General features: G+C 49.4%; 1 protein-coding gene across 10 annotated transcripts in view; it reads left to right on the top strand.

Annotated features, from left to right (window-relative positions):
- Window positions 1-741: 741 nt before the first annotated feature.
- The window catches only part of DOCK3 (dedicator of cytokinesis 3), a 225,305-nt gene continuing 212,760 nt past the window's right edge, over window positions 742-13,286 (top strand). For 6 of the 10 annotated variants that reach the window (XM_078874841.1, XM_078874840.1, XM_078874844.1 and 3 more), the window contains exon 1: window positions 744-1,396. In XM_078874841.1, the coding sequence (XP_078730967.1) occupies window positions 1,360-1,396 (37 nt within the window). In that variant the 5' untranslated portion in view covers window positions 744-1,359. Of the gene's footprint in view, window positions 1,397-13,286 lie in introns of all 10 variants that reach the window. The other 4 variants (XM_078874837.1, XM_078874835.1, XM_078874834.1 and 1 more) reach the window with 2 other exon arrangements.

The raw sequence follows: 13,286 nt of genomic DNA, 5'->3' as shown, positions 1-13,286 counted from the left end.
CAGGTTCAAATATTCGCGGGAATCGGACTTGGAACGACAGGTTCGAAACGCAGCACGTGAACCGATACGCTATAGAATTATATTGTTGTTTAACACATTTAATGTGATACACTGAGCGTGTCTCATTTAAAGGGATATAACATGGTGATGTGAATCACTGTCAAAAGTTAAAGAAACGCACAGCAACTCACATACATAACGCAGTCTATCTCAACGACAAAGATCCCCCGTATAGCCTTAACATATTGCTGGGGGCAAGTGCTGTTCGCGAGCACCTATGAAGGCCGGCACGACACACGAGGGGTTGGGTGGCCAGCACCACGCCCGACCGCCTTTGTCTCCCTATTGTGCGATGGTTTACACAACGGCACCGGGCACGCATTTGAGGCTGAGTCGACCTAGGGGGGTTTGGCAGGAACCGGTCGAGAATAATTAACCGTGAGCGGGAATCGAACCCGTGCGGCCGGGTTAGCAGCGCAGAGTGCTAACCGCTACACCACCGCTCCCCCCTCCCCCGCCCTAACACACACACGAGCACACACACACACACGAGCACACACACAAGCACACACACACACACGAGCACACACACAAGCACACACACACACACACGAGCACACACACAAGCACACACACACACACACGAGCACACACACAAGCACACACACACACAAACACACACACACACGAGCACACACACAAGCACACACACACACAAGCACACACACACACAAGCACACACACACGAGCACACACACACAAGCACGCACACACACGAGCACACACACACACACAAGCACACACACACACGAGCACACACACACAAGCACACACGCACTGGCAGACACACGCGACAATGTGACACCCACGCGCACACGCGCGCGCGCGGATGCAACGCACGCGCGCGCGCACACAGCGGTAAGATGGCGTGTGTGTGAGCTGCGTGTGTGTGGGCTGCGCTAACTCCATAGCGCAGAGGAGGCAACGCTGCGCTTAGCGGCGAGCTGGAGGAAGCGAGCGCGCGCACACACAGGCACACAGAGTCAGGCACACACGCACAGGCACACACACGCACAGGCACACACACGCACAGGCACACACACGCACAGGCACACACACGCACAGGCACACACAGACCCAGGCACACACGCGCACGCACGCGCGGGGCACGGCCAAGCGAGCAAAAGGAAGGGGACACAGGCACGGCGCAACCCTCCCGTTTCCCCGTCTCGACATCGTTTTATTTTCGGCTCAGTCATCCGCAACCACGACCACCGTCATCATCGTCACCACCAACCACCACCACCGACCAAGCAGGCACCGACCGGGTCTCATTCATTTTCCTATGATTCTCAAGCGATGTGGACTCCAACGGACCATGAGAAATTTGGAGTGGGTGAGTATTCGGTGCGCGCGCGTGTGCCCGCGTTCGAGACGAGTAGAAATTCCGCCGGGTTGAAGCACGTACTTGTATCGTCTTCTTCTTCTTGCGATAGCTTGTGTGTAGTACGTTGGACACACACACACAATACGATACGAGTATAATTATAATTCGGCACAATACATCCCGGCCCAGCTAAGCTCTCTCTCTCTGGCTTCTGCTCTTTGAATGAGATATCGGATTACTCGCTGGCTGGCTGGCTCGAAACTGCCATCGTATATACAGCGTCTCTATCTATTTAGGGAATAAACGTACAGCGAAATGAGGTCCGCGGCGTGTAACGTTATTCTTATAACCGCCTTGCTGTGAAATCGACTGCGTGTTGGTGAGTGTACGCCTATTTCCCACTGCCCCCATTGAGTGTTTAATACACTCGGATACCCATACCTCAATGTTCATTGCACATTAAACATCGACTTAAATTCGACCCCACTGTCCCTCTGCACGAACGAGTCTCGTCCTGCATGTTGACACACAGACACACACACACGCTCGTATATTGTCCGTATACTGGGAGTGCACTCCGTTCCGTGGTACGCCACTAAAATGTTGTCGGCATTTCGCGACGAATTGCACTGCGTGTGTACGACGGCGACCAGAACGTGTGTCATACGTCTCGCCAACGGATCGGCGTTGATAATTGACGGATGGAACAGCTTCGGCAGAACGATTCCGTCCGGAAAGAATGCGTTTGACGGACGCTGGGGCAATAATTGGAGTTGTTAATCAAAAACGCACGCGGTGGCGATTATCTGAACCGATCCTGGGCCTCCCCGCGGTTGAATCGGCCTCGAAATGAGTAAGCCCGGTGATGGTGTGGGGAGACAAAGGCGGCCGGGCGTGGTACTGGCCACCCCCACCCCCTCCGTGTGCCGGGCCCGGCCTTCACAGGTGCTGCTCGCTAACAGTACTTGCCCCCCCAATGCGGCTACGCAGGGGGATCTTTGGATGTGCGTGCGCGTCGAGCCCTAGCACAGGCATATGATGACGATGGCGATGTACGTGCCCTTGATGTGGAATTAGGGACGTTCTCCCTCGCTGGGTTGTGACGACCTGCTGCTGCTGATGCTGTTGTCTTTGTCATGTGCAATACCTACTTTGTTATCGCATCATCATCATCATTATCATCTTTCACACACACGCACGCGCACGCGGGGTTCGGTGAGCCTGGGCTGATGGTTGAGGTCGCTGCGTGGTACTGAGCAAAGTGGTGGAAGTACTGCGGGAGGAGAGAATGCCTGAGCTAGGTGTAACCAGGAGATGGTACTAGAGCAATGGATTATTGAATCCATCTGTGCTGAGCTTTGGGTAGGATTCATGAATACATCTGTGCGGTGATTTGATCCTCCGAGGCCTTGAGCTGCAACGTGGCCAAAAGGTGGCAGCACCGTACAGCAATGGATTATTGAATCCATCTGTGCGGAGCTTTGGGTACCTACCCCTCCTCGCTTTCCCCTGGTTGCCTGGGTGCCTTGTGTCAACATTCGGGGAGTTGAAGGCGGACCAAAGCGTGGTACCGGCCACGCCAACCCCTCGGTTCAATAATTATAATAGGTGCTCGCTAACAGCACTGGTCCATGATGGGCCATACGAGGAATACACTCTCATTGCATGAGTGTTGTGGTGTTGTATAGCATTGGATGGGTGTACCGGTATTCGTGATTTTATTTTAAATCTATGACCTGTTATATATATCTCTGATGGCTTCGAGGTGACCAGGAGATGTCAGTGCTGAGTGTCACCCCCGACGTGGGGTTTCTCCGTGTCATTGGCTCTCGTGCCCGCGGACAGCGAACAACAACAATTGGAATGACAATGGCCCAACATTCCGATACAGTACCCGCCTGGGAATTTGCCTTGGGGCTCAACAGTGAGACTTTTTTTTGCTACATGGCCAGTGCCGGATTATCCGCGTAGCAAAAGTAGCTACACGTGTAGTAGCTACATGTTTAGTAGCTACATGTGTAGTAGCTACACATGCTACGGGCCCCGCACTTTCAAGGGCCCCGCGCTAAATGCTTTCAAGCTATCAATTGCGGTTCAGTGATTCTGCACTTGCTCTATTACTATAGTACTATACCGCCTTCAACTTTTACGAACGACTGGGTGTTTAAGGTTAGCGATTTGTCGTATTATCTGTGGCTGTATGTCAAGTGTAACATACAATTATTTTACTATGCAAGTAAAACATGTTTATTTTAATATTTACGTGTTTTTTTTATTCAGGGCCCCTTTATAACAGAGGCTACAGGCCCCACACTAGCTTAATCCGGAATTGTGCATGGCTCATAACCTCCTATGTTTATTATACTACATCATCTACTAGATACATGACAATCGCGGTGTAGGGAGGCCTTCATCCAGCAGTAGATTGACAAAGTGCCCTTTGTAGCGTGATGCGCACGCCACAAAGGGCAATTGCATCAGCCTCACCATTGTATGCCGTTACGAAACACGCAAAAGTCACCAGACAATGAACGTGCACAGTTAACCCTTTGTGGCTTCTCTCACACCCACAACACTGGCTCAGCGACGTGGGCACACGATGGCTGGCGTGGTGGAGCGAGTGGGGTCAGCACGACTGCACTTGCAAACCCAGAGGTCGCCCGATCTGAGTCTTAACTCCCGGCGCAGCATCTTCTTGGTTCTTTCGGTAAAGTCACGTAGAAGGGAAATAATAAAATAATAAAAATAAAACATAATAAAATAATTCTCACGACGTTTCGGCCACAACGCAAGCAGCCGTCCTCAGGTGAAGAACAGGTCTGTCGGGAAGATAGCGTCTGAATCGACAGACCTGTTCTTCACCTGAGGACGGCTGCTTGCGTTGTGGCCGAAACGTCGTGAGAATTATTTTATAATGTTTTATTTTTATTATTTTATTATTTCCCTTCTACGTGACTTTACTGAAAGAACCAAGAAGATGAACCCCTGCAGTCACGAAAGCTTCAAATCGAAATCTCGGCGCAGCAGTTGAAACATTGGCACAACTTCATCCTCCCCCAGCCTCTGTCATACTCATCGGCATAAATTCAGTGACAGCATAGTTAGTAGATCGGAAAATCGTGTGTGGTGGGGTAAAGTGTGGGTACCCCCGCGTCCCTATTCCATGACAGCTGATCCGCGTGGACGAGAAAGCGAAATATTCTCTAAGAGCGGTCGTCTAGAACTCCCTCTAGAGTTCTGGAAGGGTTGTCTAGAACTTCCTTGAGAGTTCTGGAAGGGTTATCGAGAGCTCGGTTCTAGAGGGGTTCTCTAGAACTCTGTCTAGAGCTGGCCACTTCTGCCAGCAGTGGCATGAGAAAGAAATTGCAGGGCTGCACCATCACAGCAGATGTTGCCACAGTCATTTCAATGCCGGTTACAAAATCCAATGCAGGTGATAATATAATGCAATCAGTATTGCATAACATCTAATAATATAAGCATTTTTCAATTATATTTTTTACATAGGCCCACAAGAAACTCGACAAGCTGGACTGACCCAATCTGTTTACCTTCAAGCAAAACAGCACAATGTAATAATAGCCTTAGAAGTGCCTTCATGCATACTGATGATTATGAGAGGCACCCTTTTATCTGAGGAAAGGAAGTGTTTTTTTATAGAGGAAACCTTATCTCGCCCAGATAACCCCCCCCAACCCCCCAGTGCTTTTAGAGTTGATGCAGACTATCCCATCGCAGATGCTCTGCGCGGTGTAAATTGAACCCGAGTCCCCAGAGTGAGTTTCCATACTTCCCCACGGGAGGCTGGAGAAAGCGGCTCGATTGGCTCTGGGTGGGGCTGGGGGGACATTTAATTCCATACTCTTAGGTTTTATCGGTAAAGTCACGTAGGTAAATTTTTTTTTTAAATAAATAAAAGTCATAATAGAAATACAATAAAATAAAAATGATTATTATTTTTATTTTATTTTACCTACGTGACTTTACCGAAAAAAACTAAGAGTATGAATCCTTGCAGTCACGAAAGCTTCAAATCTAGAATTTAATTCCATGTCGCAGTTTCCCGTAGCGTGCTGCGAGGAGCTGTTCGTTTGCTGCTGGATCGCTTGCTCGTCATCGTCTTCACGATCACTGCGACCGTCGTGAATTGTACTCGATTCGGGGGTTACACGTGAGCGACATAGCCCCCCCTCCTACTCCTCCTCCCGCTTCTGCGAAGGCTTGGCAGGAACCTCCTGTAAAGGAGTCTTGAGCCTCATGGTTAGCTTCCCCCCAGTAAACCTATTAGTGGGTGCGTCATTTCAACCGGGACAATCTGGGAATTATATTGACAAGATACCTCGTCCTTATTTTATTATGTCCTTTATATAAACCCGTTCATAGGCTTGCTGGAATGTAAGGCACAATAATACACTATCATTAAAGATAGGCGGGCGTCCCTTGCACTCTCGTGGTAGTAGCGTTTCGGGAAAACATTGAGTGAAAAATTAAGCCGTGATCGTTCGTCATCTGTATTCCTTACTCCTCACCCTGGAGCAGCAGTCCCCTCGCCTCGTGGGGGCTGCAAGGGGACTCAGCCCCTTCAAATTCGTAGTCACTTGGCTGTGTTGTACCCCCCCCACCACCACCCTGAGATTGTTTACGCGAGCTTGTGAAGCAGGGATATTAAACTATTAAAACTATTAAACAAATCAGTTTTTTTTACCGGATACGGCCCACTGAGCTGCATAGCTCTTTTTCACAATCGACCTGGCTATTACAAATGACAGCTCAACGAAGTGGCTTATCATCACGTGGCAATGCACAGCAGCCAAACACTCTGAACTGCGTGGATTGTTGATTTAAAATGTGGGGAGGGGAAAAACCAGAGGACCCGCAGAAAAATCCACGTGACCATGGGGAGAGAGGCACGCAAACTCCAAATATTCAGCAGCAGGCGTCAGAGTCGGGATTGTTCCTCTTCTCTGGCTGTCACCGACTCACCTTGAATGCTCCCTATCTTGTTGAGATCTTGCCAGCGATGCAGGGTTCAGCCTCGTTAGTTCAGCTTCATCTCGCTGTGTGTGGGTTCAGTTTGAGCCATGCCGTGCTCAGTGCCGGAGTATCCTAGTAGCAAAAGTAGCTACGTCTGTAGTAGCTACGTTTGTAGTAGCTACGGGCCCCGCACTTTCAAGGGCCCCGCGCTAAATGCTTTCAAGCTATCAATTGCGGTTCAGTGATTCTGCACTTGCTGTATTACTATAGTACTATACCGCCTTCAACTTTTACGAACGACTGGGTGTTTAAGGTTAGCGATTTGTCGTATTATCTGGCTGTATGACAAATGAAAAAATACAATTACTTTATTTTGCAAGTAAAAAAAAATGTGTTTTAATATTTCTATATTTTTTTATTTAGGGCCCCTTTATAACATATGTTATGTTACAGGCCCGCACTAGCTTCATCCGGCACTGGTCGTGCTGCATGTGCGGCGAACCTATTTCTACCGAAAAATCGCTCCATGCGGGTTGAATTTACTCATGCGTGGCTATGCGGTCGGACGTGGGGCAACATTGGTGCGTGTATACTGTGTGTACTGTGTGTGTACTGTGTGTACTGTGTGTACTGTGTGTACTGTGTGTGTATTGTGTGTGTACCGTGTATACTGTGTGTACTGTGTGTGTACCGTGCGTACCGTGTGTACTGTGTGCATACCGTGTGGACTGTGTGTACCGTGTGTACCGTGTATACTGTGTGTGTACTGTGTGTACTGTGCGTACCGTGTGTACCGTGTGTACTGTGTGTACCGTGTGTTCCTTTGTGAGAATGCATCAACTTGGGCACAAAGCGAGGGGAACCTCTACTGCGCTCGTGTGGGGTACCTCTTGTGAACACATTGCGTGCCCGTCGTAGGCTTAGCCTGGCAGTTGGCCAGGAGATGGCAGTGCAGCAACGGATTCTTGAATCTATCTCTGCGGAGCTTTGAGCGTTATCGTGATTTTCCTCCCCTCCCCCACCACCTTCCCCTACCCTTTACACATGCAGAGTTGTGTTCGGGTACTCTGGTTCCCACCGAGATGAGACCAAACACGCATTGCTTATACTCATAGGTTTTTACCCTTTCTGGCAATGAAACAGTTGTGTTAAGGTGTTAACACACCAAAGTGAAACCTTTTGCAAGGAATCATGTCTGCATTATCCACGCAAACTTGTGGTGAACATGCAAACAAAAATAAACGCGTCCTCTGGTCTAACACTGATTGAGACGAGGCTCTAAAGAAAGCTGTCTCTGGTGTGGACCAATCAGTTTCAAAGACATATATACGGTACTACCAGCAAATGTTTTTTTTTGTATGCATGTTAATGCAAACATGATTCCTTGCAAAAGGTTTCAGTTGGTCTTTTAGCATCTTAACACAACTGTTTTATTGTCAAAAAGGGTCAAACCTATTCTCATATTTTGCTACTGGCAAGGGAGGACCCATGCATACGCATGACTCAGAGGGAACTTCCCAAAACAGCCGAACGCATGATCCTCTTGACAAGAGACCTGTGGCTCAGTGAGGCGAGATAAAGCGAGAGAATTATAATTATTATTATCGCCGACTGCCTCGCCGCTCGGCGTAAGGGTATCTTGTTTTCACAGATGGTCAGGGGTTGACAAGCTGGTGTAATTTTAGTGTCTTACATAATCGCCGCATAACTCTGCAGTCGAAGAACGCGATGTCGGCATGTCTTTATGTTCGGCACGATATTACGAGCCCTCTCTCATCAGCCAGAGTTGGTCAATGGCAGGTCGTCGTGTGTGGTGGGGTAAAGTGTGGGTGATCCCACCTCTTACACAATGTCTGGCAAGTGTGTAGGAGTAGACCAAATGCCCTCTAGAGCTCCCTTCAGTGAAGAGCCTTCATTCAGCCAGCAGTGGCATGAGCGAGGCATTTCAGGGCCGCGCTTTCACATTTAGTTTCGTGCGATTGTGGGTTTGATACAATTCTGTGATTCCTATACCCATATACAGTATATATTGATAATGTATTTTCTCTCTGGCGTTATATTACAACGTCTTATTTATATATATGTGTGTGTATACATTGGGCATAAGTCCACAAGAAACGCTCATGATCATCAAACTAAACCCAAACTGCCTTTCTGTGTGTTTGGTGTCGCTGTCCTTCCCCCGAACCTCCGATTAGCGCGATTGGCCACGTACGCTGCGAAAGAAGTTCAACGCGCGCTCGATGAAGCGGTTGCAGGTCTGCACCTTTGCCATGACCACGTGCCCGCAGTTCTACGTCACGTGGCAAATGAGCCTGTGCGTGTGCGCTCTTCACACGTGGCCTCTGCCATTCACAGTGTCAGATTGCAGGAACTATTCAACTTCCGCGGGACTTTAGCTACACGACTGCGGGCTTGCCGCCTGCCTCTGTGTGACAGGCAGCTCGCATCCGATGCTTGTACGGGTTGGAGGTGGTGATGGGAGTGGTTGAGACGTCAAGGAGTCCCCGTGTGAGTTTGGCGCTTGCTTCTTTCTCGTCTGTGCAGCAGCAGTGCGAGGGGGTGGGCATCACAACATATTCATAAACTCTCGGTGGAGGAAGTAGTGAGCTGAGACATGATGATGATGACGGTGGAGAGTGTAAGCGCTGGGGGTGTTGGTGATTCAGTGGTGATGCTGACCCATTTGGGGACCCCCCCCCCCCACTTGACGCCGTAATTACCGGCATCCCTCCCTCCTGCCTCGTACCAAGCCAGAGATGTAACAAGACGACAGAAATCACGGCAAACGATAGCGGTGTCCTGATGTGAGAGAAGAGAGACGCGGGTGGGGCGAGATGAAATAATTGAGCTAGATTTGTCAGAGATTAATTTTGTTTTCATTAACGTTGTTTATATATATTGTTTATCTACTATCTGCATTGAAGCTGTGCCCCTTGAGTTGCTAGGGGTGCTAAGCCCTTTTTTTTGCTTTAGTTACCTCCTGCCCAGCGCCGCCACTGGGTGCATGGAGAGAGAATATTGGCTGTGAGGAGGAGGTGCAGGAGGCCGAGGGGGTGAGAGTGTGGAGGGAGGAGTGGGGTGAGGGGGAGGGGGGGCTGCTTTAATGAGCCATTCATTGCATCCCGGACTCTGGCTGGCTTCATCCGGAAGGGCCGTGGCACTTGCGCCCGCATTGCAAGGAGCAGACGAGGAGCCCTGCGGAGAGAGAGAGGCGAAGAGAGGAATAAGCAGGGGAAGGGGTTAATGTAACGAGCCGTAGCACTCAGCGCAGCGGGAGTGTTCCCCAAAGGTTAAGAGGAATGCAGCAGGCTGAGTGTGTGTGTGTGTGACATCAAAATTCTAATCTCAACTCCACGCATGTAAAAGGGCCACAAAAAATAGAATTCTCACACAAATGATATCTGAAGAGTCCAGGCGTGCCGTAATTCAACCCCCGACCAGCAGGGATTCGATGATGCGCAGATCTCAGCGGCTGCGATTCGATGAAAAAATTCGGCGGAGTCTTTGCTTTTTTTATCCGTCTCATTTGCATTTGTCATCTTGTTTTTCCGTCTCGCTGCAACGGTCGCGTTCGGCTCATGAAGCCGAAACATAACAGCGCGGCACGTCGGTGATCATTCATCGGCGTTATTAGTCTGCTGGATGAAGACATTCCGAAGCCACCACCTCGCACCTGCACACAAACCGATCTTTCGATTTAAAGCTTTCGTGACTGCAGGGATTCATCTTCTTGGTTCTTTCGGTAAAGTCACGTAGAAGGGAAGGTATAAAATAATACAAATTAAACATAATAAAATAATTCTCACGACGTTTTATTTTTATTATTTTATTACTTCCCTTCTACGTGACTTTACCGAAAGAACTAAGAAGACAACCCGATCTCATTGCTCCATCTCCGTGGCGGCTCCACCCTTGGACGAGTTTCCAGTGCCCTGGGATTTGCGAGTAATTTTCATGAACCGCGCCGAATCGCTTCGTACGCGCACGATTCGTCATTATTATTATTCTTCTTACAACATACAAATCTATTGCATCGTTGCATTTCCTATAAAGCCAACCATTGCATCTTTACATATACAGTAAAACCTTGGATTGCGAGCATGATTCGTTCCGGAAACGTGCTTGTAATACAAAGCACTCGTATATCAAAGCACTCGAATATCAGTTGTGATCACGTGACGCTCGGCAGACAAAGCGTATGCACGTACTACTCGTATTGCAAGACCTCGCTCGTTTATCAAATTAATATTTATTTTAAAAAATTGCTCGTCTTGCAAAACACTCGCAGACCAAGTTACTCGCAATACAAGGTTTTACTGTAATTGAGTTGTGAAGAGTGCGTTTCTTGAAGGCAACGGACAGCCGTATAGACACACGTTGTAGTAAGTGTAGCTGTAACAGCACTTTGGAAGTCCGTACATCTCCAAAATTCACATTAAAGAGCTGTACAAAATATCTAAGCTAATCGAGTTTTAATCGTAGGTCAGAGATATGAGGACGTGCCCGACCTATCCCTAATTAGTTTGGGACCTTCTCAATGAGCTGCTGCTGATGATGATGATTCTTAAGATGGGTTTGGAAGCAACAAAGGTCGGATTATCTTGAAATAAATAAGGAGTGAGGTCTGGAATGTTGATACTCTCTGCACGTCTCTGTGTGCTTATATAATATTCCGTATTTCATTGCAACCCCTCCAAAAATATATATAATTTCTCGGCTGTGTGTGCATACAGCACGAAAGGTTGTTTGCAAATCTGTATGTTTATGTGTGTGTCTGTCGTCTCTGATGAAGCATAAATATATCAACTGAGCATTAATTGCCGATTGTGCTTCATTGTGCATAATGTGCACGCAGTTGTTTGTGTGTTGCCGGAGCACGGGATAATTGCAAGCGATTGCAAAGTTATTTGCCGCACCTCGACCACATCCCCTGATACTGTGCCCAGCAGCGGTGAATGTTAACCACTGCGCTGGACCTCTGGAGTAGAATCTTTCTCTTGGGCGTGTTGTGGTGTTTGTGGGCCAACTTCCATTCGCATCGCTGGCCCCGTGGAAAGGAATGAAATGGTGGCGGCCCCCGCCTGGGTGAACGTCTTTCTCTCTTCATAGCCCGTTGCCTGTGCTCCCCTCCAAAGTCCGTGGGAGCCGGTGCAGTCGCACCGCCTGCGCACTCGATTATCTTCGCCTCTTTGGCTCCCACGTCCCTTGCACGGCGCGTGTCGGGGTGTTAATGCTTATTTCTATTTGGGGTTTATATAAATATTTTTTTGGAGTGATGAATCGCAATGTTGTGGTGGTAGTGGTGGTGGTGTCGGCAGAGAGTGGGTTTGCAAAGCAATGACTTGTGATTAGGGGCTATTGCCTGCATTCATTCGTCAATTTACACACAGTGAACCAAATATAACAGTATTACAAAGCAAGAGAGAGCACATTCAATGTACACACTGCAAAGGGTTCACAGATTTGTGGGGGGGAGGGGGGGGTAATCCACGAAAGCTTAAGATGAACGTAAAGGTACAGCCCTGCAATTGCTTGCTCACGCTGCTGCTGGCAGAAGGGGCTTCTGATAGTGGGACTCCTAGAAGCTCCCTCTCGAGATGATGCGTCGTCTGCCCTTCCACCGCGAGACAGACGACGTCTTGGAAAAGGTGACAATGCCCACACTTTACTCCCCACACCCTGCCCCCCCCCCGTATGAGACCTTGCCGATCGGCTCAGCTGCAGCGTTCGCCCATTCACACCAGAGGTCGCAACCGGGTACCCGATACCCGTACCCTACCCGATACCCGGCTACCCGTACCCGGCCGGGTACGGATAGAGTACGGGTACGGCCGGGTACGGGTACCCATTTGCGACCCTGGTGCGGCCGGGTACGGGTAAGGAATCAAAACCCGTTTGCGACCTCTGATTCACACTGCTTGGGTGGACCGAGGCCGCGGGGCGATTTCAAGGGACCTGCACCGTCGCTTCGATGGGCTGAGTCGACCAACCGGGGGATTCGAACTCGCAAACCTGCCGATTTCATTGGAACTTTTTGGCCAATTCCGCCCCCGAGCTGCGAATGCTCTGATACGTGCATTGTCTTTGTACCGGTCGCATTTTGGCGTTCTCTGGTCTGACGTCGGTGAGACGAAGCCACCGACGGCTCTGGTGTAGGCAAACCAGTTTCAAAGGGCGATGCATACATCATGACCAGAGCACGTTTGTTTGCATGTTCACCACCATGTTTAGTTCATGCAGACTTGATTCTTTGCAACAACAAAACATTTATCTGTTAGGTGTTCGAACATCTTAACACCTCCTCTGTTTTATTTCCAAAAAGGGTAAAACCTGTTCTTGTTGATCGACTCTCCTATTGCGAGCCACTCGCTCTACCGCTGTGCCACGACACGCACACGAGTCGCACACGACACATGACACGACACGCACACACGACACACACACGCGTGGCACACGATCCCATCCGAGGTTTGCCTTCTATCCGATTACCATTTATAAGGGGGGGTGGTGGTGTGGTGGGTGGTGGTGAGTGGGTGGTGTGGTGGTGGTGGTAGGTGGTGGTGGGTGGTGGTGGTGGTGGGTGGTGGTGGTAGTGGGTGGTGTGGTGGTGGGTGGTGGTGGTGGGTGGTGGTGGTGGGTGGTGGTGGGTGGTGGTTAGTGGTGGGTTGTGGGTGGTGGTTAGTGGTGGGTGGTGGGTGGTGGTGGTTGGTGGGTGGTGGTTAGTGATGGGTGGTGGGTGGTGGTGTGGTGGGTGGTGTGGTGGGTGGTGGACCGGTCGGCACGGTTTGAACCGACTCAAACTGGTTTCAAATTGAGCAATCCAAACCAAACCAGCGACGACTGAACCAAACCAAACCAAAACCAAACCAAACTAAGCTAAACCAAACCTCTTAAGTTGGCTTGAACCAAACTAGTTTGAGCC

The sequence above is a fragment of the Lampetra fluviatilis genome, chromosome 40 (genome assembly GCF_964198595.1).
Source record: "Lampetra fluviatilis chromosome 40, kcLamFluv1.1, whole genome shotgun sequence".
NCBI lineage: Eukaryota > Metazoa > Chordata > Hyperoartia > Petromyzontiformes > Petromyzontidae > Lampetra > Lampetra fluviatilis.
Note: the sequence above shows the minus strand (reverse complement) of the source record. Positions and strands in the feature narration are given on the sequence as shown.